The sequence below is a fragment of the Salvelinus fontinalis genome, chromosome 25 (genome assembly GCF_029448725.1).
Source record: "Salvelinus fontinalis isolate EN_2023a chromosome 25, ASM2944872v1, whole genome shotgun sequence".
In the NCBI taxonomy this organism is placed as follows: domain Eukaryota; kingdom Metazoa; phylum Chordata; class Actinopteri; order Salmoniformes; family Salmonidae; genus Salvelinus; species Salvelinus fontinalis.
Window position 1 is genome coordinate 28,413,433 of NC_074689.1, and position 24,805 is coordinate 28,438,237.

The 24,805-nt window shown below is 43.7% G+C and overlaps 1 protein-coding gene across 1 annotated transcript in view; it reads left to right on the top strand.

Annotated features, from left to right (window-relative positions):
- LOC129823068 (activin receptor type-2B-like) overlaps positions 1 to 24,315 on the top strand; it is an 88,830-nt gene extending 64,515 nt beyond the window's left edge. The window contains exons 2-11 of the mRNA XM_055881785.1: positions 1,403 to 1,610; positions 3,691 to 3,797; positions 4,838 to 4,986; positions 6,149 to 6,295; positions 6,382 to 6,525; positions 12,520 to 12,668; positions 13,839 to 13,953; positions 15,747 to 15,885; positions 16,095 to 16,225; positions 16,385 to 24,315. Coding sequence (XP_055737760.1) covers positions 1,403 to 1,610; positions 3,691 to 3,797; positions 4,838 to 4,986; positions 6,149 to 6,295; positions 6,382 to 6,525; positions 12,520 to 12,668; positions 13,839 to 13,953; positions 15,747 to 15,885; positions 16,095 to 16,225; positions 16,385 to 16,579 — 1,484 coding nt within the window. The 3' untranslated portion in view covers positions 16,580 to 24,315. The remainder of the gene's footprint in view (positions 1 to 1,402; positions 1,611 to 3,690; positions 3,798 to 4,837; positions 4,987 to 6,148; positions 6,296 to 6,381; positions 6,526 to 12,519; positions 12,669 to 13,838; positions 13,954 to 15,746; positions 15,886 to 16,094; positions 16,226 to 16,384) is intronic.
- Positions 24,316 to 24,805: the final 490 nt, after the last annotated feature.

The following is a 24,805-nucleotide window of genomic DNA, read 5'->3' on the forward strand; positions in this document are numbered from 1 at the left end:
TCTCTCCTCAACTCTCTCTCCTCAACTCTCTCTCCTCAACTCTCTCTCCTCAACTCTCGCTCTCTCTACTTCTCTCTCGCTCTCTCTACTTCTCTCTCTCTACTTCTCTCTCGCTCTCTCTACTTCTCTCTCTCTACTTCTCTCTCGCTCTCTCTACTTCTCTCTCGCTCTCTCTCTCCTCAACTCTCTACTTCTCTCTCTCTCGCTCTCTCTCTCCTCAACTCTCTACTTCTCTCTCGCTCTCTCTCTCCTCAACTCTCTACTTCTCTCTCGCTCTCTCTCCTCAACTCTCTACTTCTCTCTCGCTCTCTCTCTCCTCAACTCTCTCTACCCTCTCTCTCCTCAACTCTTTACTTCTCTCTCGCTCTACTTCTCTCCTCAACTCTTTACTTCTCTCTCGCTCTACTTCTCTCCTCAACTCTCTACTTCTCTCTCGCTCTACTTCTCTCCTCAACTCTCTACTTCTCTCTCGCTCTCTCTCTCCTCAACTCTCTACTTCTCTCTCGCTCTCTCTCTCCTCAACTCTCTACTTCTCTCTCGCTCTCTCTCTCCTCAACTCTCTACTTCTCTCTCGCTCTCTCTCTCCTCAACTCTCTACTTCTCTCTCGCTCTCTCTCTCCTCAACTCTCTACTTCTCTCTCGCTCTCTCTCTCCTCAACTCTCTGCTCTCTCTCTCCTCAACTCTCTACTTCTCTCTCGGTCTCTCCTCAACTCTCTACTTCTCTCTCGCTCTCTCTCTCCTCAACTCTCTACTTCTCTCTCGCTCTCTCTCTCCTCAACTCTCTCTCTCCTCTAAACTATCTCTACTTCTCTCGCTCTCTCTTTCGGCACGTACTCTGGTTTCATCGTCAAAAAATGTTACCTCCCTGTCCCCTGTTATCAAAATAAGGCATGAGTAAAGTCTTGAGTGCTGTTTTGACAAGAGTAAAGCAAGCCGAGTTTCTGTGCGCTGCAGGGAGGCGTCTATGTGCTTCTATTTGCAGTGCCATGTCCTCAACAAACACGCCGCTACTCAACACACCAATCACCGCTCTTTACCACACTACGCGATACAGGAGAATCCCCTCCTTTCGGTTGTGCTTCAGTATCAAACTTATTTTCCAAACTCCTTGACACGCAGGGGTTGAGGGGTTTGATACGTCATCTGTGAGTCTTGATTGGTCCTGATCTTTTAGTTCATTTCTCAATCCTGACTTGCATATTTGGTTGTATTTAAAGGGAGAGCATCTTTTTTGATCGTTTACGTCTAGATGTGGAACTTCTGAGGCAACAATTGTACCAAACACAGCCCTGGGTTTTGAGTGCGTAAATGATAGGTTATAGTGTGTATTTAATCTGGGATAATTGTATTCTTCTAATGCTTGACTAAACTAGTGCATCCTAATCTGTCTCTCTGTGACAGGACCAAGCCATGGCGAGGTGGACACACGGGAGTGCTTGTTCTATAACGTGAACTATGAGATCGAGAAGACCAACCAGAGCGGGGTAGAGCGCTGCGAGGGTGAGAAGGACAAGAGGTTGCACTGCTACGCCTCATGGCGCAACAACTCTGGTACCATCGAGCTGGTGAAGAAGGGCTGCTGGCTGGACGACTTCAACTGCTATGACAGGTCAAATCTCCTACCGTTGTGCCCTTGAGCAAGGCCCTATATAATACTGTTGAGTTGTAGATTAGAGGAGCTGCCTTCCTCTGCCTTAAAGACTGGAGTCCTGGGATGTATTCACAAAGAGTGAGAGTAGGAGTGCTGTGCTGGCATCCAGGGTCTAAAGGCACAACCTGATCCTATACCAGCACTCCTACTCTTCCGCTCTTTATGAATAGGGGTCCTGGTGTGGCGAAGAGGTGGAATCCGTGTGTTCCCTATGGTTGTATACGTGGGTTTCTGCTCAATGTTTTCATTTCCCGAGTGGGATCAATGCCTCAAGTGTTTAGAATGAAGCACATTGGGGTCCCCATACGTCACTGATCGATAATGACTAGGTTAGATTAACAATCAAATATGACCATATATACAACTTCAACAATCACAGTTGGATTTGTCACTCAAGCATTACTGCCTATTGACTTCACGGCTGGTATGTGTGTGTGTGCAACCTCACATGAGCTTGTCTTCGACGTTTCACTTTTGTTATCGAACATTTTAGTTTCTATTTCATCTATCGGAAGTGTTACTCATCAAATGTTTTTCTAAGGCCCTTTTTACATCAGCAGATGACACAAAGCGGAAAGCCAGCCTCAAATCCCAGACAGTAAGCAATGCAGACGTAGAAGCATGGACTCCATATGAAATGTCTCTGTCAAACTGGAATATACAGCTGCCCTGCGCCCGGCGGGCCCCGTAGGTGCTCCATAACCAAGGCTTCGCCGTCGCCGGAAAAGTCAGGCAGAGTGGTGCGGTAGATTTTTCAACCGATTGCCGTTGCGATCTATTTCCGGCCTCTCTCCCAAGATCCATAAATCGTTGAATAGATGGATCCGGATGGGAAGCTTGAATACAGTCGCTTCTCCCCGCATACACGTTAGAGAGGAGAAAAAAGGTTTTGGCTAAAACCAATCCACTGCATTGTTGTTTACAGAGTGAGACACGTGTACATGGGGTTTAAATGATCAACTTGAAAAGAATGAACATTATTGTGTTTTATAGTGTTGAATGAGAAGAGCCAAGGTAACAATGCATAAAGGCTTTTGTTTTGGGGTATTTAACCAGAGGTTTTCTACAAGCTCAACTCTAAAGCTGCATTAGCTTCTCACCATGAAAAGTCTATGTATGAAACGATTCCCCGATCCCTCATTGAGACTGCCAGTGCGAAAGTGGGCCAGCAACAATGACTGATCTTGAAACGCAACGCCAGCAATCCCAGGTTGCTTAAACTAGAGGTCGCCACTTCTTAAAATAGCAGACGAGCAGATCCTCTGGTGCATGTTGGAAATACCAAACATCGAAGTGCGTTGAGTGACTGGCTTAAGTCGAAAAAGCTTTTTTGAGACGCTCGAGACTGTTGTAGACACTCGAGACTGTTGTAGACACTCGAGACTGTTGTAGACACTCGAGACTGTTGTAGATTAGACTTGGGTAAAGATATGTTATCTTGCCGCCACCGGTGAGGTCCGTCCTGTTCTGAATGAACTGTGCAACATATTACTCTGCGGGAATGAAGAGGTTCCTTGAATGCATTGTTGTAAATGCTTTTATATGGTGTGTAAGTTGATCCTGGAAGCCACAGTTGTCAGTGTGAACCCTCTAGTCTAGTCTAGACATACAGTGGATGTCTTTAAAATCTCAATCTTCAAATTTGCGTCATGATCACAACCATCCTACTGTTGTGAGTTGGTGTTCATATCGGGACAGCTTGAGGAGACTCCTTCGCTCCACCCCTCCCCACAAGGCCAAGCAGCCCTTAATCCGGGCCCCCTTCCGGTGTTGTCAGGGTCGACTGGCTGGCCTCGCCATTGGCTCTGGCTCTTTGAGGGGAGAGGACACTGCCCAATGACCCGCCAGGCTGCCACATCGCTGACACGGGCTGATGTGCCTGGCGCCCCATCAGCAGAATCAGCACGACCCGGCATAGGGTATAACCACAGGCCCGCTCAAGCACTGAAGTCAGCAGAAAGCTGAGGCGCTCCGTTCTCTACTCCAGACTAAAGCGTTTCCCTTTGACGGTCGCTAAAATGTTGTCTTTTTTTCTCAGACAAGAGTGTGTGGCAACAGAGGAGAATCCTCAGGTCTTCTTCTGTTGCTGCGAGGGGAACTTCTGCAACGAGAGGTTCACCCACCTGCCCGATGTCAATGGACCAAGTAAGTAGACCTGTAGGATGCCGTCTCTTTCATCTGTGTTACATCCATAGAAAATAGATCTGGCCGCCGGTCCACCCAACACAGAACACAGAGTTGAGTAGTAACGTCTCTTCTAATTATTATATTTCTATGGCTAGGCTACACCTCAATTGCAGCGTTCACTCCCATACTCAGATTTCAAGGGCTAGTCAGATGTACAGTTTATATTGACCTTTATCTGAATAGGCTTTTGTCATCATTTTGGAGTATTTGATTTTCCCAATCACTGCTCGCTCCATTTGTTTCAGAGCAAATATCATATGCTTTGCTATAGGATCATACTATTATGATATCTTGGTATGTTATCTTTGTATTCCAACCCCTGGCTGGTGTGACGTGAATCTCAGTAGGTTGATATTATATTTGACATGGGTGTAAAACCTATACCAGCTGGAAGATGGTATATGTTGAGTTGGAAGCTCTGCGGGCCTCACCCAGGGTTAACTATTGACTTTGTTCCCAAACGGTCTTCACAGAGGGGAATTGTAGGGTCTTAAACATGACGGACTGAAATGTGCAAGAGGCCACACGGGTATTGAATTACAACCCTTGTTTGCAGACTGCAAGTCTTGAAAAGGTAGGGGCAATTCTGCCCAGGATAATAGCACACAGACATCCAGGCAGCAAACCTTTTTGTGCGTTGAAGTCAAAGCAAGGCTTAAAGGAGAAAACAATACTGTGTCTCTACCTATTCATGTACCTAGCTATTCATGTACCTAGCTATTCATGTACCTAGCTATTCATGTACCTAGCTATTCATGTACCTAGCTATTCATGTACCTAGCTATTCATGTACCTAGCTATTCATGTACCTAGCTATTCATGTACCTAGCTATTCATGTACCTAGCTATTCATGTACCTAGCTAGTACTGTACCTAGCTAGTACTGTAGCTAGCTAGTACTGTAGCTAGCTAGTACTGTAGCTACCTAGTATTGTAGCTACCCATTACTATTCTCTCTCGCTCCTCTCGGTAACACTGTGTTCTCTCTGTCCCTCCAGTGATCAAGCCGCCTCCCCCCACACCCACCCTACTCAATGTGCTGGTCTACTCACTGCTGCCTATCACCATGCTCTCCATGGCTCTGCTGCTGGCCTTCTGGATGTACCGCCACCACAAGCCGCCCTATGGCCACGTGGACATCAACGAGGTCGGCCAGTTTCCCCCTCCCATCTCCCTCCCATCTCCTTAGCTCGGTCTCATTCAGTTTTGCTTCCCGTCACTCTTCTGTACTCATCTATGAATTAATGAATTTATTGGAAACATTTAAAATGCGTGCCGACTTGCCTCAGCCAAGTACAACAATACTACACACAAAGAAAGTCATTGAGGGTTAAAAACACAGTAATGTCAACACTTATGTCCATTGTGGTCCTCCTGTCTGTCAGTGGTATTGGCTCTCTCTGTCTGTAGAGATAATGTAGCTGTTGAATTATCTTATGTGGTGCTACCTCTTTCCTGTTTGTGGTTTCTCACTCCTATTCTTTCACTTCCTTGCTCTTTTATCCCTTCTTCGGAGGCCATCTTGTTAGCAGCCCCTAAGCTGCCGTGCAAAGCCTCTATTAATGACCACCGCCATCTAGAGGTAGTCGGCTGCCACTGCACTGTGATATAGGTCCCTCCTATAGGACCGCTGCCCTGTGATATAGGTCCCTCCTATAGGACCGCTGCCCTGTGATATAGGTCCCTCCTATAGGACCGCTGCCCTGTGATATAGGTCCCTCCTATAGGAGCGCTGCCCTGTGATATAGGTCCCTCCTATAGGACCGCTGCCCTGTGATATAGGTCCCTCCTATAGGACTGCTGCCCTGTGATATAGGTCCCTCCTATAGGACCGCTGCCCTGTGATATAGGTCCCTCCTATAGGACCGCTGCCCTGTGATATAGGTCCCTCCTATAGGACCGCTGCCCTGTGATATAGGTCCCTCCTATAGGACCGCTGCCCTGTGATATAGGTCCCTCCTATAGCACCGCTGCCCTGTGATATAGGTCCCTCCTATAGGAACACTGTCATATATGTGCCTCCTATAGGACCACTGTGATATAGGTCCCCCCTGTAGGATTGTTGTTAGTATATTACTGGTAGTATATTAGTGTTAGTCTTTAGCATGTGTAGAATCTTGTGCTTATTTCTTTTTGTTAAAGTTAAACTGTTTTGCAACAGAGTTTTAGAGGTTTTTCATTTGATATGAAAGCTCCAGTTATTATAGAAGTTGTAAGTATGTTGTGCGCCGCACTCGGTCCTCATAGGCTTGTTGAATGTAATGTCCCAGTGTTTACCTGTACTGACCTCTGACCTATTTATCTACCAGGATCCTGGCCTAGTTCCCCCTCCTTCCCCCCTTGTGGGGCTTAAACCCCTGCAGTTGCTGGAGATCAAGGCAAGGGGGCGCTTCGGCTGTGTGTGGAAGGCCCAAATGATGAATGAATACGTGGCTGTCAAGGTCTTCCCCATTCAGGTAAGTGGCTGAAGCGTTGATGTAACTTACCCTCCATTTGTGTACCCTCTGAAGCGTTGATGTAACGTTTGTGTGTCCTCCCACAGGATAAGCAGTCGTGGATGAATGAGCGGGACGTGTTCCTCACGCCGGGGATGAAGCACGAGAACCTGCTGCGCTACATTGCGGCCGAGAAGCGCGGGACCAACCTGGAGATGGAGCTGTGGCTCATCTCTGAGTTCCACCAGAGGGTGAGAAGGAGGAGTAGGGAAACGGGGGTGGAGGGAGAGGTGTTAAGGTGAGGGGTGGTTAGGGTGGGAGGGGTTTAGGTTAGGGGGAGGGGTGTTAAAGTGATGACATTATTACATCCAGTTTGGGATATCTCAGCAAAGACGTGTATAACTAGCTGTTTCAAGTCTGGGTCATTCGTTTACATCAATTAGCCCCCACAAGGTCCCACCACTGAGCTTTAGCGATGTTCTCTAGCCTTCTATATCAAGCTTGCTACAGAGACCCACTATTTACTTATTGACACTTAGAAGGCTTTGGTTTGTTTCTCCGAGAGTAGGGATGGGAGTTTGAAATGATTTCACTATTAAAATGTTTTTTTCTTTTTTTGTGTACAGAATCAGCATAGTTAAAATAAATGTTTAAAAGATGTATATATTTTTTTTAATGGGAACTTGTCGGTGCACTCTTGACTGCATCAAATTGATATAAAGAAGCTATCTAGCTACACTAGTCAGCTAAGCTGGCCAGCTAGCTAGCTAACAAGGCTAATTGTGGCTATTTTGCTGCGCTCCCTGTCCTTGTGAACTCCATTCATATTAAACAACAGCCTACTCCTTCTCATTTAGCCAACTTAATTCTGCGATTGAAATTTTGCGTTGATTAGAAATCTCCCACTTCACTTTCTACACATGTAGCCTCTGACTGTAGCGCCGCTGTCATTGACCGACAATAACAACAAGCTATGAAACGTGTGCAGGTTACCGGGCACTACTTTTTTTGGGGCGCACTCAGAAAAACAAAAAAAAAACTGTTTTATAAAAATGTTGAATGTCATGGTGTACTATGTAACAATGTCACATTTTAGACAAAGCCTTGCCATTTTAAAATAGGTGTGTGTGTGTGTGTGTGTGTGTGTGTGTGTGTGTGTGTGTGTGTGTGTGTGTGTGTGTGTGTGTGTGTGTGTGTGTGTGTGTGTGTTATGTGTATATATATATATATATATATCAGCAAAAAAAGAAACGTCCTCTCACTGTCAATAAACTGCATTTATTTTCAGCAAACTTAACATATGCAAATATTTGTATGAACATAACAAGATTCAACAACTGAGACATGAACTGAACAAGTTCCAAAGACATGTGACTAATAGAAATGGAATAATGTGTCCATGAACAAAGGGGCGGTCAAAATCAAAAGTAACAGTCAGTATCTGGTGTGGCCACCAGCTGCATTAAGTACTGCAGTGCATCTCCTCCTCATGGACTGCACCAGATTTGCCAGTACTTGCTGTGAGATGTTACACCACTCTTCCACCAAGGCACCTGCAAGTTCCCAGACATTTCTGGGGGGAATGGCCCTAGCCCTCACCCTCCGCTCCAACAGGTCCCAGACGTGCTCAATGGGATTGAGATCCGGGCTCTTTGCTGGCCACGGCAGAACACTGACATTCCTGTCTTGCAGGAAATCATGCACAGAACGAGCAGTATGGCTGGTGGCATTGTCATGCTGGAGGGCCATGTCAAGATGAGCCTGCAGGAAGGGTACCACGTGAGGGAGGAGGATGTCTTCCCTGTAATGCACATCGTTGAGATTGCCTGCAATGACAACAAGCTCAGTCCGATGATGCTGTGACACACCACCCCAGACCATGACGGAACCTCCACCTCCAAATCGATCCCGCAACAGAGTACAGGCCTCGATGTAACGCTCATTCCTTTGACGATAAATGCAAATCCGACCGCCACCCCTGGTGAGACAAAACTGCGACTTGTCAGTGAAGAGCACTTTTTGCCAGTCCTGTCTGGTCCAGCGACGGTGGGTTTGTCCCCATAGGCGATGTTGTTGCCGGTGATGTCTGGTGAGGACCTGCCTTTATAACAGGGCTACAAGCCCTCAGTCTAGCCTCTCTCCACCTATTGCGGACAGTCTGAGCACTGATGGAGGGATTGTGCATTGCTGGTGTAACTCGGGGAGTTGTTATTGCTATCCTGTACCTGTCCCGCAGGTGTGCCGATCCTGTGCAGGTGTTACATGTGGTCTGCCACTGCGAGAACAATCAGCTGTCCATCCTGTCTCCCTGTAGCGCTGTCTTAGGCGTCTCACAGTACGGACATTGCAATGTATTGCCCTGGCCACATCTGCAGTCCTCATGCCTCCTTGCAGCATGCCTAAGGCACGTTCACGCAGATGAGCAGGGACCCTGGACATCTTTCTTTTGGTGTTTTTCAGAGTCAGTAGAAAGGCCTCTAGTGTCCTAAGTTTTCATAACTGTGACCTTAATAGCCTACCGTCTGTAAGATGTTAGTGTCTTAACGACCGTTCCACAGGTGCATGTTCATTAATTGTTCATTAAAAGCATGGGAAACAGTGTTTAACCTGTCTAGGATATGCGCTCTGCTAGGGGAATCCCTCGACAACATTCCGCTGAAAAGGCAGCGCGGGAAATTCAAATATTTTTTTGAACTATGTAACTTTCACACATTAACAAGTGAAAGATAAACATCTTGTTAATCTACCCATCGTGTCCGATGTCAAAAATGATTTACAGCGAAAGCACAACATATGATTATGTTAGATCACCACCAAGTAAAAAAAAACACAGCCATTTTCCCAGCCAAAGATAGGAGTCACAAAAAGCAGAAATAGAGATAAATTAATCACTAACCTCGGATCTTCATCAGATGACACTCGTAGGACATCATGTTACACAATACATGTATGTTTTGTTCGATAATGTGCATATTTATATCCAAAAATCTCAGTTTACATTGGCGCCATGTTCAGAAATGCCTCCAAAATATCCGGAGAAATTGCAGAGCCACCTCAAATAACAGAAATACTCATCATAAACTTTGATGAAAGATACTTGTTTTACATAGAATTAAAGATACACTTGTTCTTAATGCAACCGCTGTGTCAGATTTCAAGAAAACTTTACGGAAAAAGCAAACCATGCAATCTGAGACTGTGCTCAGAAAAATAAAAATAAATCTCTGCCTTGTTGGAGTCAACAGAAATCAGAAATTACACTATAAATATTCCCTTACCTTTGATGCTCTTCATCAGAATGCACTCCCAGGAATCCTAGTTCCACAATAAATTGTTGATTTGTTCGATAATGTCCATTATTTATGTCCATGTAGCTACTTTTGTTAGCACGTTTAGTACACATATCCAAACGCTCGTGCAGGTAGGTCCAGGTGAACGTCGGACAAAAACTTAAAGTTATATTACAGGTCGAAGAAACTTGTCAAACTAAGTATAGAATCAATCTTTAGGATGTTATCATAAATATTCAATAACGTTCCAACCGGAGAATTCCTTTCTGTGTAGAGAAGCAATGGAACACATCCTAAGGAAATGGCTCTCTGCAAGAAAACTGACTCATTCCACTCTTATTCAGCCCAACAGCACAGTAGAAGCCTCATTCAAGTTTCTAAAGATGGTTGACATCTAGTGGAAGCCGTTGGAAGTGCAAACAGATCCATATCCTACTGTGCATTCAATAGGGACTGATTTGAAAATCAACCAACCTCAGATATCCCACTTCCGGGTTGGAATTTTCTCAGGATTTCACCTGCCATATGAGTTCTGTTAGACTCACAGACATCATTCAAACCGTTTTAGAAACGTCAGTGTTTTCAATCCAATAGTAATAATAATATGCATATATTAGCATCTGGGACAGAGTAGGAGGCAGTTCACTCTGGGCACGCTATTCATCCAAAAGTGAAAATGCTGCCCCCATCCCAAAAAAGTTAAACCCTTTACAATGAAGATCTGTGAAGTTATTTGGATTTCTACGAATGTCTTTGAAAGACAGGTTCCTGAAAAAGGGATGTTTATTTTTTTGCTGACTTTATATAAACCACACTCACTCTACTGGTCAAAAGTTTTAGAGCACCTACTTGTTCAAGGGTTTTTCTTTATTTGTTACTTTTTTCTACGTTGTAGAATAATAGTGAAGACATCAAAATTATGAAATAACACATATTGAATCATGTAGTAACTGAACAAGTGTAAAACAAATCAAAATATATTTTTGAGATTCTTCAAAGTAGCCACTCTTTGCTTTGACAGATTTGTACACTTTTGGCATTCTCTCAACCAGCTTCACCTAGAATGCTTTTTCAACAGTCTTGAAGGAGTTCCCACATGCTGAGCACTTGTTGGCTGCTTTTCCTTCACTCTGTGGTCCAACTCATCCAAAACCATCTCAATTGGGTTGAGGTCGGGTGATTGTGGAGGCCAGGTTTTCTGAAGCAGCACTCCATCATTCTCCTTCTTGGTCAATTAGCCCTTACACAGCCTGGAGGTGTGTTTTGGGTCATTGTCCTGTTGAAAAACAAATAATAGTCCCACGAAGCGCAAACCAGATGGGATGGCGTATCGCTGCAGAATTCTGTAGTAGCCATGCTGGTTAAGTGTTCCTCGAATTCTAAATAAATCACAGACAGTGTCACCAGCCAAGCCTCCATCACACCACCTCCTCCATGCTTCACGATGGGAATCACACGTGCAGAGATCATCTGTTCACCTATTCTGCGTCCCACGAAGACGGGGCGGTCGGAACCAAAAATCTCAAATGTGGACTCATCAGACCAAAGGACAGGTTCCCACTGGTCTAATGTCCATTGCTCGTGTTTCTTGGCCCAAGCAAGTCTCTACTTCTTAACGGTGTTTTAGTAGTGTTTTTTTTTGTTGCAGCAATTCGACCATGAAGGCCTGATTCATGCAGTCTCCGCTGAACAGTTGATGTTGAGATGTTTCTGTTACTTTAACTCTGAAGCATTTATTTGGGCTTCCATTTCTGAGTCTGTTACCTCAAATGAACTTATCCTACATTTACATTTACATTTAAGTCATTTAGCAGACGCTCTTATCCAGAGCCACTTACAAGTACTTACATTCATACTTTTTTTTTTTTGTACTGGCCCCCCGTGGGAATCGAACCCACAAACCTGGCGTTGCAATCGCCATGCTCTACCAACTGAGCCACACGGGTCCCCAGCAGAGGTAACTCTGGGTTTTCATTCCTGTGGCGGTCCTCATGAGAGACAGTTTTATCATAGCGCTTGATGGGTTTTTGCTACTGCACTTGAAGAAACGTTCTAAGTCCTTGAAATGTTCCGCATTGACTGACCTTCATGTCTTAAAGTAATGATGGCCTGTCATTTCTCTTTGCTTAGTTGAGCTGTTCTTGACATAATTTGGACTTGGTCTTTTACCAAATAGGGTTATCTTCTGTATACCACAACTGATTGGCTCAAACGCATTAAGAAGGAAAGAAAATGTACTTTTAACAAGGCACACCTGTTAATTTAAATGCATTCCAGGTGACAACCTCATGAAGCTGGTTGAGAGAATCTCGAGTGTGCAATGCTGTTATCAAGGCAACGGGTGGCTACTTTGAAGAATCTCAAATATATAAAATATTTTTAGATTTTTTTTTAACACCTTTTTTGGTTACTTCATGATTTCATATGTGTTCACCTCTATTCTACTATGTTGAGAATAGTCAAAATTAACCTGGAATGAGTAGTGGCGTCCAAGCTTTTCACTGGTACTGTATATACACACAATGCCTTCGGAAAGTGTTTAGACCCCTTGGCATTTTTTGTTTGGCTATTCAAATAAATCTGCCCATCCCTATACTAGAGGTATTGCCTTTTTACTTTCCTCGCTGTTGAATTTTCAATTCCGCGAAAGTTGTTTTGCTACAGTTTAATAGCACTCGATTTGACAGACCTCAGTGGCTGGCCTTCATTGATCTCGTACAATAAACTATGTATGAATGATAGCAACCCTGTCTCTGCGGTCAAATACACTTATATTTTCCCCAGTTCAATCATTGAAAAGTTATTTAGTGTGCTCTCGGGATGTCTTACTTTATCTTGTTAACTGCTCCACTTCTCACTTTCTCTTTTTCTCTCTCTCGCGCTTCCTTTCTCTATCGCTCTCTCTCGCTCTCCTCTCTCTTGTTCTGTGTATGTCTGCCTGTGTGTATACTCCAGGGCTCCCTGACAGACTATCTGAAGGGGAACGCGATCAGCTGGACTGAGCTGTGTCACATCTCTGAGACCATGGCCTGCGGGCTGGCCTACCTGCACGAGGACGTTCCTCGCTACAAAGGAGAGGGACCCAAACCGGCCATCGCTCACAGGTAAGAGCACACGAGGTCAGCACTGGTTTGTGTGAGAGAGAATGCGAGACATTAGACGTGGGGTCTGGTTCGAGCAGCGTTTCTGTTTTCTCAGTGACCTATCTGGTAAGTTAACGTAATCCTATACCGTAGCAATGATTATGCAACATTTTTGTTCACTCTGCGGGCCCCGGTGTCGTCATTCTACAATCCGGAGGGATCTATCCTTGACGGTATCTGTTCTTTTAACAGCACTCAAACCTCTTGACTGCAATTTTATGTGACCGCAGGAAATCAAAATTGTTTACACTTTATGCCATTGGGAATACACTTCAATTCAGTTCTGATTAAACTGTGCCATAAGTCTAGACAGGACCGTTCCCTGTTGTAGCGAGTCTCTCAGTTCTGATTTAAACTGTGCCATAAGTCTAGACAGGACCGTTCCCTGTTTGTAGCGAGTCTCTCAGTTCTGATTTAAACTGTGCCATAAGTCTAGACAGGACCGTGCCATAAGTCTAGACAGGACCGTTCCCTGTTTGTAGCGAGTCTCTCAGTTCTGATTAAACTGTGCCATAAGTCTAGACAGGACCGTTCCCTGTGGGCAGTGGGTCTTCTTTATTTGTGTGTAGTTCATGATCAGATCTGATCATGACAAAGGGCCAACTGATCCCAAACCAGTTTTTTGGGCCAATCCGATCTCTCTAAGCCAGGGTTATTCAATGAAATACTATATGGTCCTTTTCAGACCTTGGACACCAGGGAAGGAAACTCTCAGACCAATCACTGATGTTAATTGAACTGGTAGAAAAGAAAAGCAGGGTCTGGTTCAGTAGGCAGGCAACGTTTTGAAATTACCTGAACTTGTCCGATAAGAAAAACGTTTTTCTGTTTTATGCCGCAACAGTTTTTGCTACGTTGTGCCCTACTAAACATGACCCAGTTTTGCCCTCGAGCCATATAGTTCAATAGCCCTGCTGCCGTGTCGTTCAATAGCCCTGCTGCCGTGTCGTTCAATAGCCCTGCTGCCGTGTCGTTCAATAGCCTTGCTGCCGTGTCGTTCAATAGCCCTGCTGCCGTGTTGTTCAATAGCCCTGCTGCCGTGTCGTTCAATAGCCCTGCTGCCGTGTCGTTCAATAGCCCTACTCTACAACATCACTGAACCCCCCGTCCTCTTTTCCTTCTCCTCTCCAGGGACTTTAAGAGTAAGAACGTGATGCTGCGGACGGACCTGACGGCCATCATCGGAGACTTTGGGCTGGCGGTGCGGTTCGAGCCGGGCAAGCCTCCAGGGGACACTCATGGCCAGGTGAGTGGGTCACCATCAGTCTGTCCCAAATGGCGCCCCGTTCCCGATTTTAGTTAACTACTTTTCATCCGTAAACAGGAATCAGGGAGCTATTTCTGACAAGTAAATCGATCGTACTATCTATGAACAAAGACCAACATGGAGACACTGCTTTAAAGATCATACTAACTATGAACAAACACCAACATGGAGACACTGCTTTAAAGGTCGTACTAACTAAACTCAGGAAAAAAGGAACGTCCTTTCAGCAAACTTAACAAATGTAAATATTTCTATGAACATAACAAGATTCAACAACTGAGATGTAAACTGAACAAGTTCCACAGACATGTGACAGTAATGGAATAATGTGTCCCTGAACAAAGGGGGGTTCAAAATCAAAAGTAACAGTCAGTATTTGGTGTGGCCACCAGCTGCTTTAAGTACTGCAGTGCATCTCCTCCTCATGGACTGTACCAGATTTGCCAGTACTTGCTGTGAGATGTTACACCACTCTTCCACCAAGGCACCTGCAAGTTCCCAGACATTTCTGGGGGGAATGGCCCTCACCCTCCGCTCCAACAGGTTCCAGACGTGCTCAATGGGATTGAGATCCGGGCTCTTTGCTGGCCACAGCAGAACACTGACATTCCTGTCTTGCAGGAAATCACGCACAGAACGAGCAGTATGGTTGGTGGCATTGTCATGCTGGAGGGTCATGTCAGGATGAGCCTGGAGGAAGGGTACCACATGAGGGAGGAGGATGTCTTCCCTGTTACGCACAGCGTTGAGATTGTCTGCAATGACAACAAGCTCAGTCCGATGATGCTGTGACACACCACCCCAGACCATGACGGAACCTTCACCTCCAAATCGATCCCGCAACAGAGTACAGGCCTCGGTGTAACGCTCATTCCTTTGACGATAAATGCAAATCCGACCATCACCCCTGGTGAGACAAAACTGCGACTTGTCAGTGAAGAGCACTTTTTGCCAGTCCTGTCTGGTCCAGCGACGCTGGGTTTGTGCCCATAGGCGACGTTGTTGCCTGGTGAGGACCTGCCTTACAACAGGCCTACAAGCCCTCAGTCCAGCCTCTCTCAGCCTATTGCGGACAGTCTGAGCACTGATGGAGGGATTGTGCGTTCCTGGTGTATCTCGGGCAGTTGTTGTTGCCATCCTGTACCTGTCCCGCAGGTGTGGTGTACGAATGTACCGATCCTCTGCAGGTGTTGTTACACGTGGTCTGACACTGCGAGAACAATCAGCTGTCCATCCTGTCTCCCTGTAGTGCTATCTTAGACGTCTCACAGTTAGGACATTGCAATTAATTACCCTGGCCACATCTGCAGTCCTCATGCCTCCTTGCAGCATACCTAAGGCACGTTCACACAGATGAGCAGGGACCCTGGGCATCTTTCTTTTGGTGTTTTTCAGAGTCAGTAGAAAGACCTCTTTAGTATCCTAAGTTTTCATAACTGTGACCTTAATTGCCTACCGTCTGTAAGCTGTTAGTGTCTTAACGACCGTTCCACAGGTGCATGTTCATTAATTGTTTATGGTTCATTGAACAAGAATGGGAAACAGTGTTTAAACCCTTTACAATGAAGATCTGTGAAGTTCTTTGGATTTTTACGAATTTGTCTTTGAAAGACAGGGTCCTGAAGACGTTTATTTTTTTGTTGAGTTTATGAACAAAAAACATCATAGAGACACTGTTTTAAAGCTAGCTCATGTAGTCACGCAATATGGAAAAGGAAGTGCATGAGAGTGTGTAGGGGACCTAGTCTGACAGTGTCTTGTCCTACGTGCAGGTGGGTACCAGGCGCTACATGGCGCCGGAGGTCCTGGAAGGGGCCATTAACTTTCAGCGGGATGCCTTCCTCAGGATAGACATGTACTCCATGGGCCTGGTGCTGTGGGAGCTGGTGTCGCGCTGCAAGGCGGCCGACGGTGAGTCACACACTAACCACCAAACGCACACACAGGATCATACTCGCTGATTTATCGTCAATCATACCACATTGGAATCAGGCTGAAAACTTTTAATGCAGTGTAATTGAAAAATGAGTACACATAAATGTTGCTAGCTTGTGGGTAACGACGTAGCATAGCCTGTTGGGGTTCCAGGCTAAGATATTGCTGTTGTGTTGTATGGTCAGACCCAGTGGATGAGTACATGCTGCCGTTTGAGGAGGAGATTGGCCAGCACCCGTCCCTGGAGGACTTACAGGATGTGGTGGTCCACAAAAAGATGAGACCGGTCTTCAAGGACTGCTGGCTCAAACACGCTGTGAGTATTCTCGCTTTGTCTCCAACGCAGAGAGCAGTGGGTCAATACTGGGATGTCCTTACAGCAGTACAGTTTTGATTCACATATCCCACAATATGTCACCCAGGCATGCAACATGATGTTAAGTGCTGAGCTGTTCCTGTCCTCTGTGTCTCGCAGGGCCTAGAGTCGATGTGTGAGACAATAGAGGAGTGCTGGGACCATGACGCCGAGGCGCGGCTTTCGGCCGGCTGCGTGGAGGAGCGCATCTCACAGATCCGCCGGCTGACCAGCCCCCCTACCTCAGACTGCTTGGTCTCCATGGTGACCTCTGTCACCAACGTGGACTTGCCACCCAAAGAGTCCAGTATCTGAGCCCAAACCCCTGTCCCTACCAACACCCACCCACCCAACGCAGAGCGACAACATGCAAGCAAACAAAACAGCCTTGTCTTGTTCTTCTTCAGCTTCAGCCGATCTCAGAACAAAACAGCCTTGTCTTGTTCTTCTTCAGCTTCAGCCGATCTGAGAAGAAAAAAAAACATGAATGCAGCTGCTGTTTTATCCTGACATCTTTTTTTTTTAATTGATTTTTATTGTTATTTTCTTTCCAATCGGATCAATATTACCAGCACACTTCTTCTCTACTGTGTTTTTATCAAGAGAGGACAAGAAAAAAATAATTACAAAAAAAAAACGAAATTGACATCTCAGTAGTGCATTCAGGTGCCGACTTATGAATGCTGACAAGGTGCAGGTACCTCAACCGTTTTCAGCTCTCAGCCGTTTATTTGGGTTTAGTTTATTCCTCTCTGTCTTCTGGACAGGATTGCCTGTGACAAAACCAACCAACTAAGCAACCATCTACCATGTTGGACAATACATCAATGCTGCAAAAACCTTATGAACTTTAAGACTTACACACAACTAACCTTCCTCAAGGGATTTTAGTTTTCAGAAAACTTTTCCTTTTCCGACAGCGTGCTATACAAACCTTCGGAACTAACGGGTGTCTCTAGAACACAGGGAAAAGTGGAAGGCAACTGGACTCGTTTCATTTAGGATTTTGCTATATTCTTACCGGTGACTCTGACTGGGGTTGACTATAGCATATTAATCAGTGGATGTTGAAAAGTTCAAAAGAAAATGGCTTGCTTCCCACAGCATCTGGATAATGCATTTTGTTTGGTACGGAGCTACTACTCAGGTAACCAGTCTCAAGGGGGCAGGAGATGATGATTTAAGGTGATATCGCAACGCGTCCCGTAAAGTAGAGCGAGAGCCACATCCGCTGCCTTTGATGGGTAGGGTGGGGGCAGACTTTGATGAGAGGGGCTTTTCTGACATGGTTCAAACCTTTTTAGCTGAGATCAAAATGGTCTAAACATTGAAGGTGCCCAAACAAACTACAAAAACAATAGGTGCAAGACTATGGTATAAATTTGTAAAACCACAATAGGTGCATGACCATGGTGAAGATTGGTATGCATTTTGGGTGTGAGAATGAATGCGTGTGTGTTTGCTTGTGACTATTTGTGCAGTGAGAGTGACTGAATGTGTAGCGGAGAGGGATGGAAGTTAAGACCATGAAAAGAAAGTTTCAGCCGTAAACAGCTGAAGATGAGTTAAATGTTTCCCTTTTTTTCTGTTATTTCTTATTTTGTTTCAGTGAGTGTATTGGACATTGGGAGCTAAGGACCTAGACTCTATCCACAGAAGGCCCATCTTAGGCCTCAGTAAAAGCCTATATCCTTCACTAGTGTCGAGAGGGAGGGCGGAGTACAGTTGAAGCGTCACTGCCTGGTACCTTCGTTATTTACCTCTTTCTCACAGGGACCAAACTTAGAGTTTTGACCGGGTAGGTCCTGCATTGTAGAAAGGTTTTCGACAGGGCACCAAGCGTAACAACCAATTTTAAACTTCACTTCATTCAGATTGGTTACACGTTCTCGTTCATTAGAAGAGAAAAGTTACACGCAACATTTCCGTATGCCATAATGTAACAGTGAATGTCTACAATGCTGCTGTTTCAGCTCAAAGATGAATATATTTCTGTGTTCCAGTTTTTTTCCCCCCTGTGCATTACACATACAAATCTCAGTAGATTTAACTAAACGTGCATACAAGAGCAGAAGTACGTTGGTAGGGATGACAAGGCTTCCGATGTGAAAGAGAACAACACAAACAATAAAATCTATTAAAAATAGATCAGAAAACTAAAACACAAAAAAATATATATATTGTTCATGAACCACAGACCACCTCAAACCAGAAATACCTCAGATTTTTCAATGTATATGAGTTCTGTTATATATTTTGTTAGTTGTGTTGACTTGTAGTAAGTATGTTTTAATGTGATTTTTTTTTGGGGGGGGGGGGCTTTTGTGATTAAGGAATTTTGGAAGATAAAATGTCCAAAATCATTTAAAGAAGTGGTACCATGTTATGTTGTATAAATGAAAGAAAATCTTGTAAATAGCTGTATACAGTTGTAGAATTCTACCTATATACAGTATGACACCTGAGCATTATTCATCATTTCTGCTGACTTTTCCCAACGTGTCTTTTCCTCTCCATTACCTAAAGGAACATTGAACCTGTATTTGGTTTTTCCTCACAAAAAACGAATATCTACCCACCACCATCATCGTGTCTGACCTGTAATATTTTTGCATACCCCATACCCCTATATGCTTCATGGCCAAAAGTATGTGGACACCTGCTCGTCAAACATCTCATTCCAAAATCATGGGCATTAATATGAAGTTGGTCCCCACCTTGCTGCTATAACAGCCTACACTCTTCTGGGAAGGCTTTCAACTAGATTTTGGAACATCGATGCTTCCATTTAGCCACAAGAGCATTGGTGAGGTCGGTTTTTCAATTCATACCAGAGGTGTTCAACGGAGTTGAGGTCAGGGCTCTGTGCAGGCTAGTCAAGTTCTTCCACACCTATCTCAACAAACCATTTCTGTATAGACCTCGCTTTGTGCATGCGGGCATTGCCATGCTGAAACAGGAAAGGGCCTTCCCCAAAATGTTGCCACAAAGTTGGAAGCACAGAATCGTCTAGAATGTCATTGTTTGCTGTAGCGTTAAGATCTCCCTTCACTGGAACTAAAGGGCTTAGCCCGAACCATGAAAAACAGCCCCAGACCATTATTCCTCCTCCAAACTTTACAGTTGGTACTATGCATTCGGGCAGGAAGAGTTCTCCTGGCATCCGCCAAACCCAGATTCGTCCGTCGGACTGCCAGATGGTGAAGCGTGATTTATCACCCCAAAAATGTGTTTCCACAGCTCCAGAGTCCAATTACGTTGAGCTTTACACCACTCTAGCCGACACTCCACCACATTTTGCATGGTGATCTTAGGCTTGTGTGCGGCTGCTCGGCCTTGGAAACTCATTTCATGAAGCTCCTGACGAATAGTTATTGTGCTGACGTTGCTTCCGGAGGTAGTTTGGAGCTTGGTAGTGAGTGTTGCAACCAAGGACAGACGATTTTTACGCACTTCCGCACTCAGCGGTCCCATTCTGTGAACTTGTGTGGCTTACCACTTCGCGGTTGAGCCATTGTTGCTCCTAGACGTTTCGACTTCACATTAGCAGGGCAGAAATTTGATGAGCTCTTCAGTAAGGCCATTCTACTGCCAATGTTTGTTTATGGAGATTGCATGGCTGAGTGCTCAATTTTCTACACGTGTCAGCAATGGGTTTTGAAGGGGTGTCCACATACTTCTGCCTATATAGTGTACCTTGGGTTTGTCATTGCTTTTAAAATGTATTTAATGACTTATCCCATTCCGTGATGAAAAAAGAAAGCATTTTTACGGAAAAGACTAAATGAATACCAAGAGATATCATTGAATTTCCTTATACAAAGCAATGTGTCTCCAAATTAGTTTCTCTCGATTTATAGCATTCTAACTTTTTAAAGCGTAAAGTAATATTTTCTTGGTTGATGTTTGATTTGGTAGCACCTTGGGGAGTGTGGGGGTTATTGTCCCTGGATTCTCGTCCCCATCTCATCACACATTGACTGACAAGAGGCACCGCAGTGGCCTCAGCTCCTTAACCCTACACCTTACAGAAGAAAGCTATTGTTATACGTTATTGTTCACTGTGCCATACGTTTTAAGGTTTGACATCTCTCAGCAGCGTTCCACCTGTGTGTAAAGCAGAGTGTTTCAGTGTGTTTTAGTTGCACTCATGGACAGACTCATGACTTCAACTTCTTGTCACCATGAACCCCAGTGTTTGACGTGGGCCTGCAGATTTCTGCCATCCATGTTGCTTTGAATAAGTGAAACCATAGCTAGCGTCATTTTAAGTTTTTGTGGTTAGAGAACTTGAACAAGGATTTGGGTCTGTAAAGAGACTACTTTTCAAGGAGCCCCTCTTTCCCTGTGTTAGAGAGCAAGAAAACAATAATAAGGAAGCACACTCGTATGGCACTTTTTATTTTCTCTGGATTAACTTCACACCATTTTATCATTAACCAGGACGGAGCTATTATTGGTTTGATTTGCCTTGTTAGCAAATCAAGGTTATGTCTGTGTCAAATGATCAGGTTAGTGTTTTATGTCGAATCTTATTGTAAAACAGTTTTTAACTGTATTAATGCTATAAGTGTAACGGGATCAAGAAATTGCCAGTTTGGATATAAAATGTAGCAAGCAATATCTACAGCAATAGTTCTACATATTCTTTCTGACCTCATAGGTACTGTAATAGGCCCTTGAGCTAGTGACCAACCAAAACGTCTGGTTGAAAAATGCGCTTTGTTGTCAAGAGGAAGCTTGGTTTGTCGATCCCCAGACATTGTCTTGGTCATAGTGTTCGTTGAGTTTTGATAGGCCTTCACCTTTTTTTCAGTCAGACTTTTAACCATGAGAAACGTGTAGCCAAATCCCTTGCACCTAAGTCTGCAAGAGGTGGAACCAAATTCTTTGTTTGAATATGTTTTGGGGGGGTTGTAATGTGTCCCAATTCTCTCTCAGCCTGGTCTCATTAACTAGTTTTAACATAGTAAATGTAAATATGGACACTCAAATTAGTATATGTTACGTTTGGTATGGTTACATAGGACAATGAAAGTAGGATGGGTGGGCGTGTAATATGAATGCCTAGCAACCCAAAGGTTGCGAGTTTTAATCTCACATTATCAGCTCTCCCTTCCCCTAAACCTTTAACCTAACTCCTAAACTTAACCCTAACCACAAAACTAGCTAACATTAGCCATCAAGCTAGAGTTCGTAACATATCATACGTTTTGCAAATTCGTTACATATAAAACTAATTGTAATTCGTAACGGATCATATGAAGTGGATAATGGACATCCACAAATTTACCATGCGAAATGTAACATATACTAAATGTTTGTCTTGGGTTTACATACAGAATGATACGAAATGCACTGAGACCAGGTTGTCTCACTTTGCTGTTAACATTTGTAACAGTAGAGACAAAATCTTTATCTGCCCATTTGACCTTTTGATTTTGATTTGAGAAGCTAGAGAAAGTCATCTGACATTGTTGGCCTTGATTTGACTTGCTAGGACCTTTTTTTCAAGAGTTAAGTGGATGCATTTGATGAGGAGGGAGAGCAAGGTATGCAAAGTGAGCTATTAGAATTCAAATTGTAAATCTGTTTCTTTCCAAATAGTGGTCTTGATGTACTCTGAGCATCACATATGCTGTGCAGTGTTAACTTAAGGGTTTAATTCTTTCTATTTTGTTGGTCAGTGTTATGATGAGTTATACAATACCAATCGGCGGTTTTAAAGTTTTAGCCACGATGGGAAAGGCAAGTATTAGTCTGTTTTTTTCATCATTGTCTGTTTTTTTTACTCTGGTGCCATTTTAAGGATTCTACCATCTCTAGTTGAGTCTTAAATCTGAGAGCTTAGGGCCAATATGAGATGGAATGGGAGCTGGACTTAACACAGGTCTTTCCAAATGAATATTTTAGCTTTAGTGCATTGGATCAGAGGAGGCTGGTGGGAGGAGTTATAGGAGGATTGGCTCATTGGAATTTAATAAATTGAACGGAGTCTCAAATGTGGTGTTTCCATGTGTTTGGTTCCATTCCAGTCATTACAATGAGCGTGTCCTCCTATATCTACTCCCACCAGCCTGCTCTGCATTGCATATCGGGTCAAATCTATTCTTACCAATACTCACATTGTGGTTCATGATGACAAGGGTGAAGTTTTGGAATATAAACAGCATGTGATATCAGCAACATTGCTATCTGGGAGCGTCGGACGGAAAACCTGAGGTGTTCTGATGTTGTTGTGCCTTTATTTTCCTCATTGTCATTGCTGAAGCAACCACTGTGGTGCCCCTCTTTGTTTATTTGTTATTAGTACCTGACAAAAGAAATCTCATATATAATCTAATGTAAAAACTCTTAAGTGACCAGCTGTAATTCTGGATGCAGTCTTAGATCCAGGTTGTTCAGGAACCAATTACCTCAGACCTCACGTGAAACAGTGTTGCTAGCTGGATAGTCGTCGATACTACAGAATAATGGTGTACACTTTCGTCATGCCAACAGGTTACCTCGTTTGTACTGGTGTAACATGTATCATGCACCCCTTGACAATGTGAAAACCCTCTTAGTTTCTGAGCATCTCACCTCTTTTTTTCCTTCTTTTTTTTCCTTTTTTTTTTTCAACAGCAAAGAAATGGTATTGTATGGAAAAGCGTTTAAGTGCTTTGTCTGCTACTTTCCCCAACTGAAATTGTTAGTGTATAGAGGTTTGACAGCTCACTTTGTCATCAGGCAGAACTGAAACAAAATGGTTCTGGTGATTGTTACTGACTGAGGATTTTTTTCAGACTGTTAAAAGATTCAGTTGGCTGAGATTTCATTCTAGCCCTGTCTTTCTCTCTCTCTCTCAAAAAAAAAACATAACACTAATTACCATTGTACCCTAAGATTGGTTATCAATACCACTTTGATTCTTCTTATTTTTACTTTACCCAACTCTCTGAACATCTTTAAGTGTTATTACGTTGCTTATTTACTGTGCATGGACAGTGGCTCAAGCTATCTGAACATTACCTCATGTTTTCCCAGAGATCAGTTGGTTCAAGTCTTGCGTCAATCAGCAGCAGCGAGCTGTGAGCCCTGGCAATCGACTTATCCTCTTTAAAATATTAAGACCTTCCCCAGCTGGAGAGAACTATTGACTTTGCCAATTGCTATAAACTTCCACAACTTCTTTTTAGCCTCTGGATGAGAATAGCTTGCTACTCTACGCTTTAAAAAGCCATTATTCCATAAAGTGACAGTTTATTTCGCTCCTTTAAAAAGAGGTGGGATTTGCTGTTGGTAGACATTGTCAATGGTGAATGTTTGTTTTTTCCTCCTACGAGCTCGCCAGTGGCTCCTTGCATTGATTGGAATTGTTCAACCAAACAAAACCGAAAAACCTTTCCACTGCAAGGACTGATTCACAATGTCTTTCTTCCAAGACCCACCAAAACAAGGGTGAGGGGGGGGGGGGTTCTTGTTTTGTCAAGGGGTCTTATTTAAAAGTGTTGTTTCTATACCAGGATTCGTGAAATGTAAATGTTGTAGGTTATATTTCACTATTGTAGCTAAATTGTAGAACAGAGATGGCTTGTACTACTGATTTTAACATAAATATCCTCAAATAATCTGTATAAGACTAAATGTATACAGAGAGTGGAGCTTGTTGCTGTAACCCCTCTTTTGGATTGAAGAACATGTTTAAAAGTTTCATATATATGAAAATCCCAGAAAAAATCCAACATCCATTGTATTGCTGTAATGATGAGGAGTTGTTTTGAACGATCATTGTAACATAGTTCTTTCATTTGCAGTGGATCCTTGTTCCTTTTTTACTGTGGTAATTTTAGATCTCAGTATTCAGAGTTTGAAATAGATTTGCCTAGTTGTTGAGGTGTGGCTGTTTCGACTCTGCACTTGGTGCCAGAATAAACCAGTATGAATGTAGTATTTGCCCAGTGTAAAACAACTACACCCAGACTGTTAGAGAAAAAAATACTAGAAAGGATTATTTCAATTTTATCTTTTTGTATATGAAAGTAAACAATAAAAAAAAATGTTAAAAACCATTTGATTGCTGCATCATGCGTCTACTTTCTTGCGTCTACTTTCTTGCGTCTACATTGTCCATGACGACAGTTGTTACATTACTTCTCATTTAAGACACGCTCATCCAGAGCAACTTACTGTAGTTTTAGTGTATACATTTTCATACTTTTTTTTGTACTGGTCCCCCGTGGGAATCGAACCCTTAACCCTGGTGTTGCAAGTTTCATGCTCTACCAACGAAGCTACAACAACCTTTTTAATTAGAATTATAGACAAGTGTATTTACAGTATGTGTGTTCATGTGTTTTTATAGTGTGCTAGGATGTTGATCACTGCAGCATAATAAAAAATCTAACGTTTTTATGTGATAATGTTGTGTATTCTGTGTTCTGACTGTTGCTTCAACCGTGAAATGCTCCACCTACAGTGAACAACCAGCGGGCTAAGTGCCTCTACTACTGATACTTACACAAGATTACTGCACATGTGAACTCACCAAAGCTTCTCATT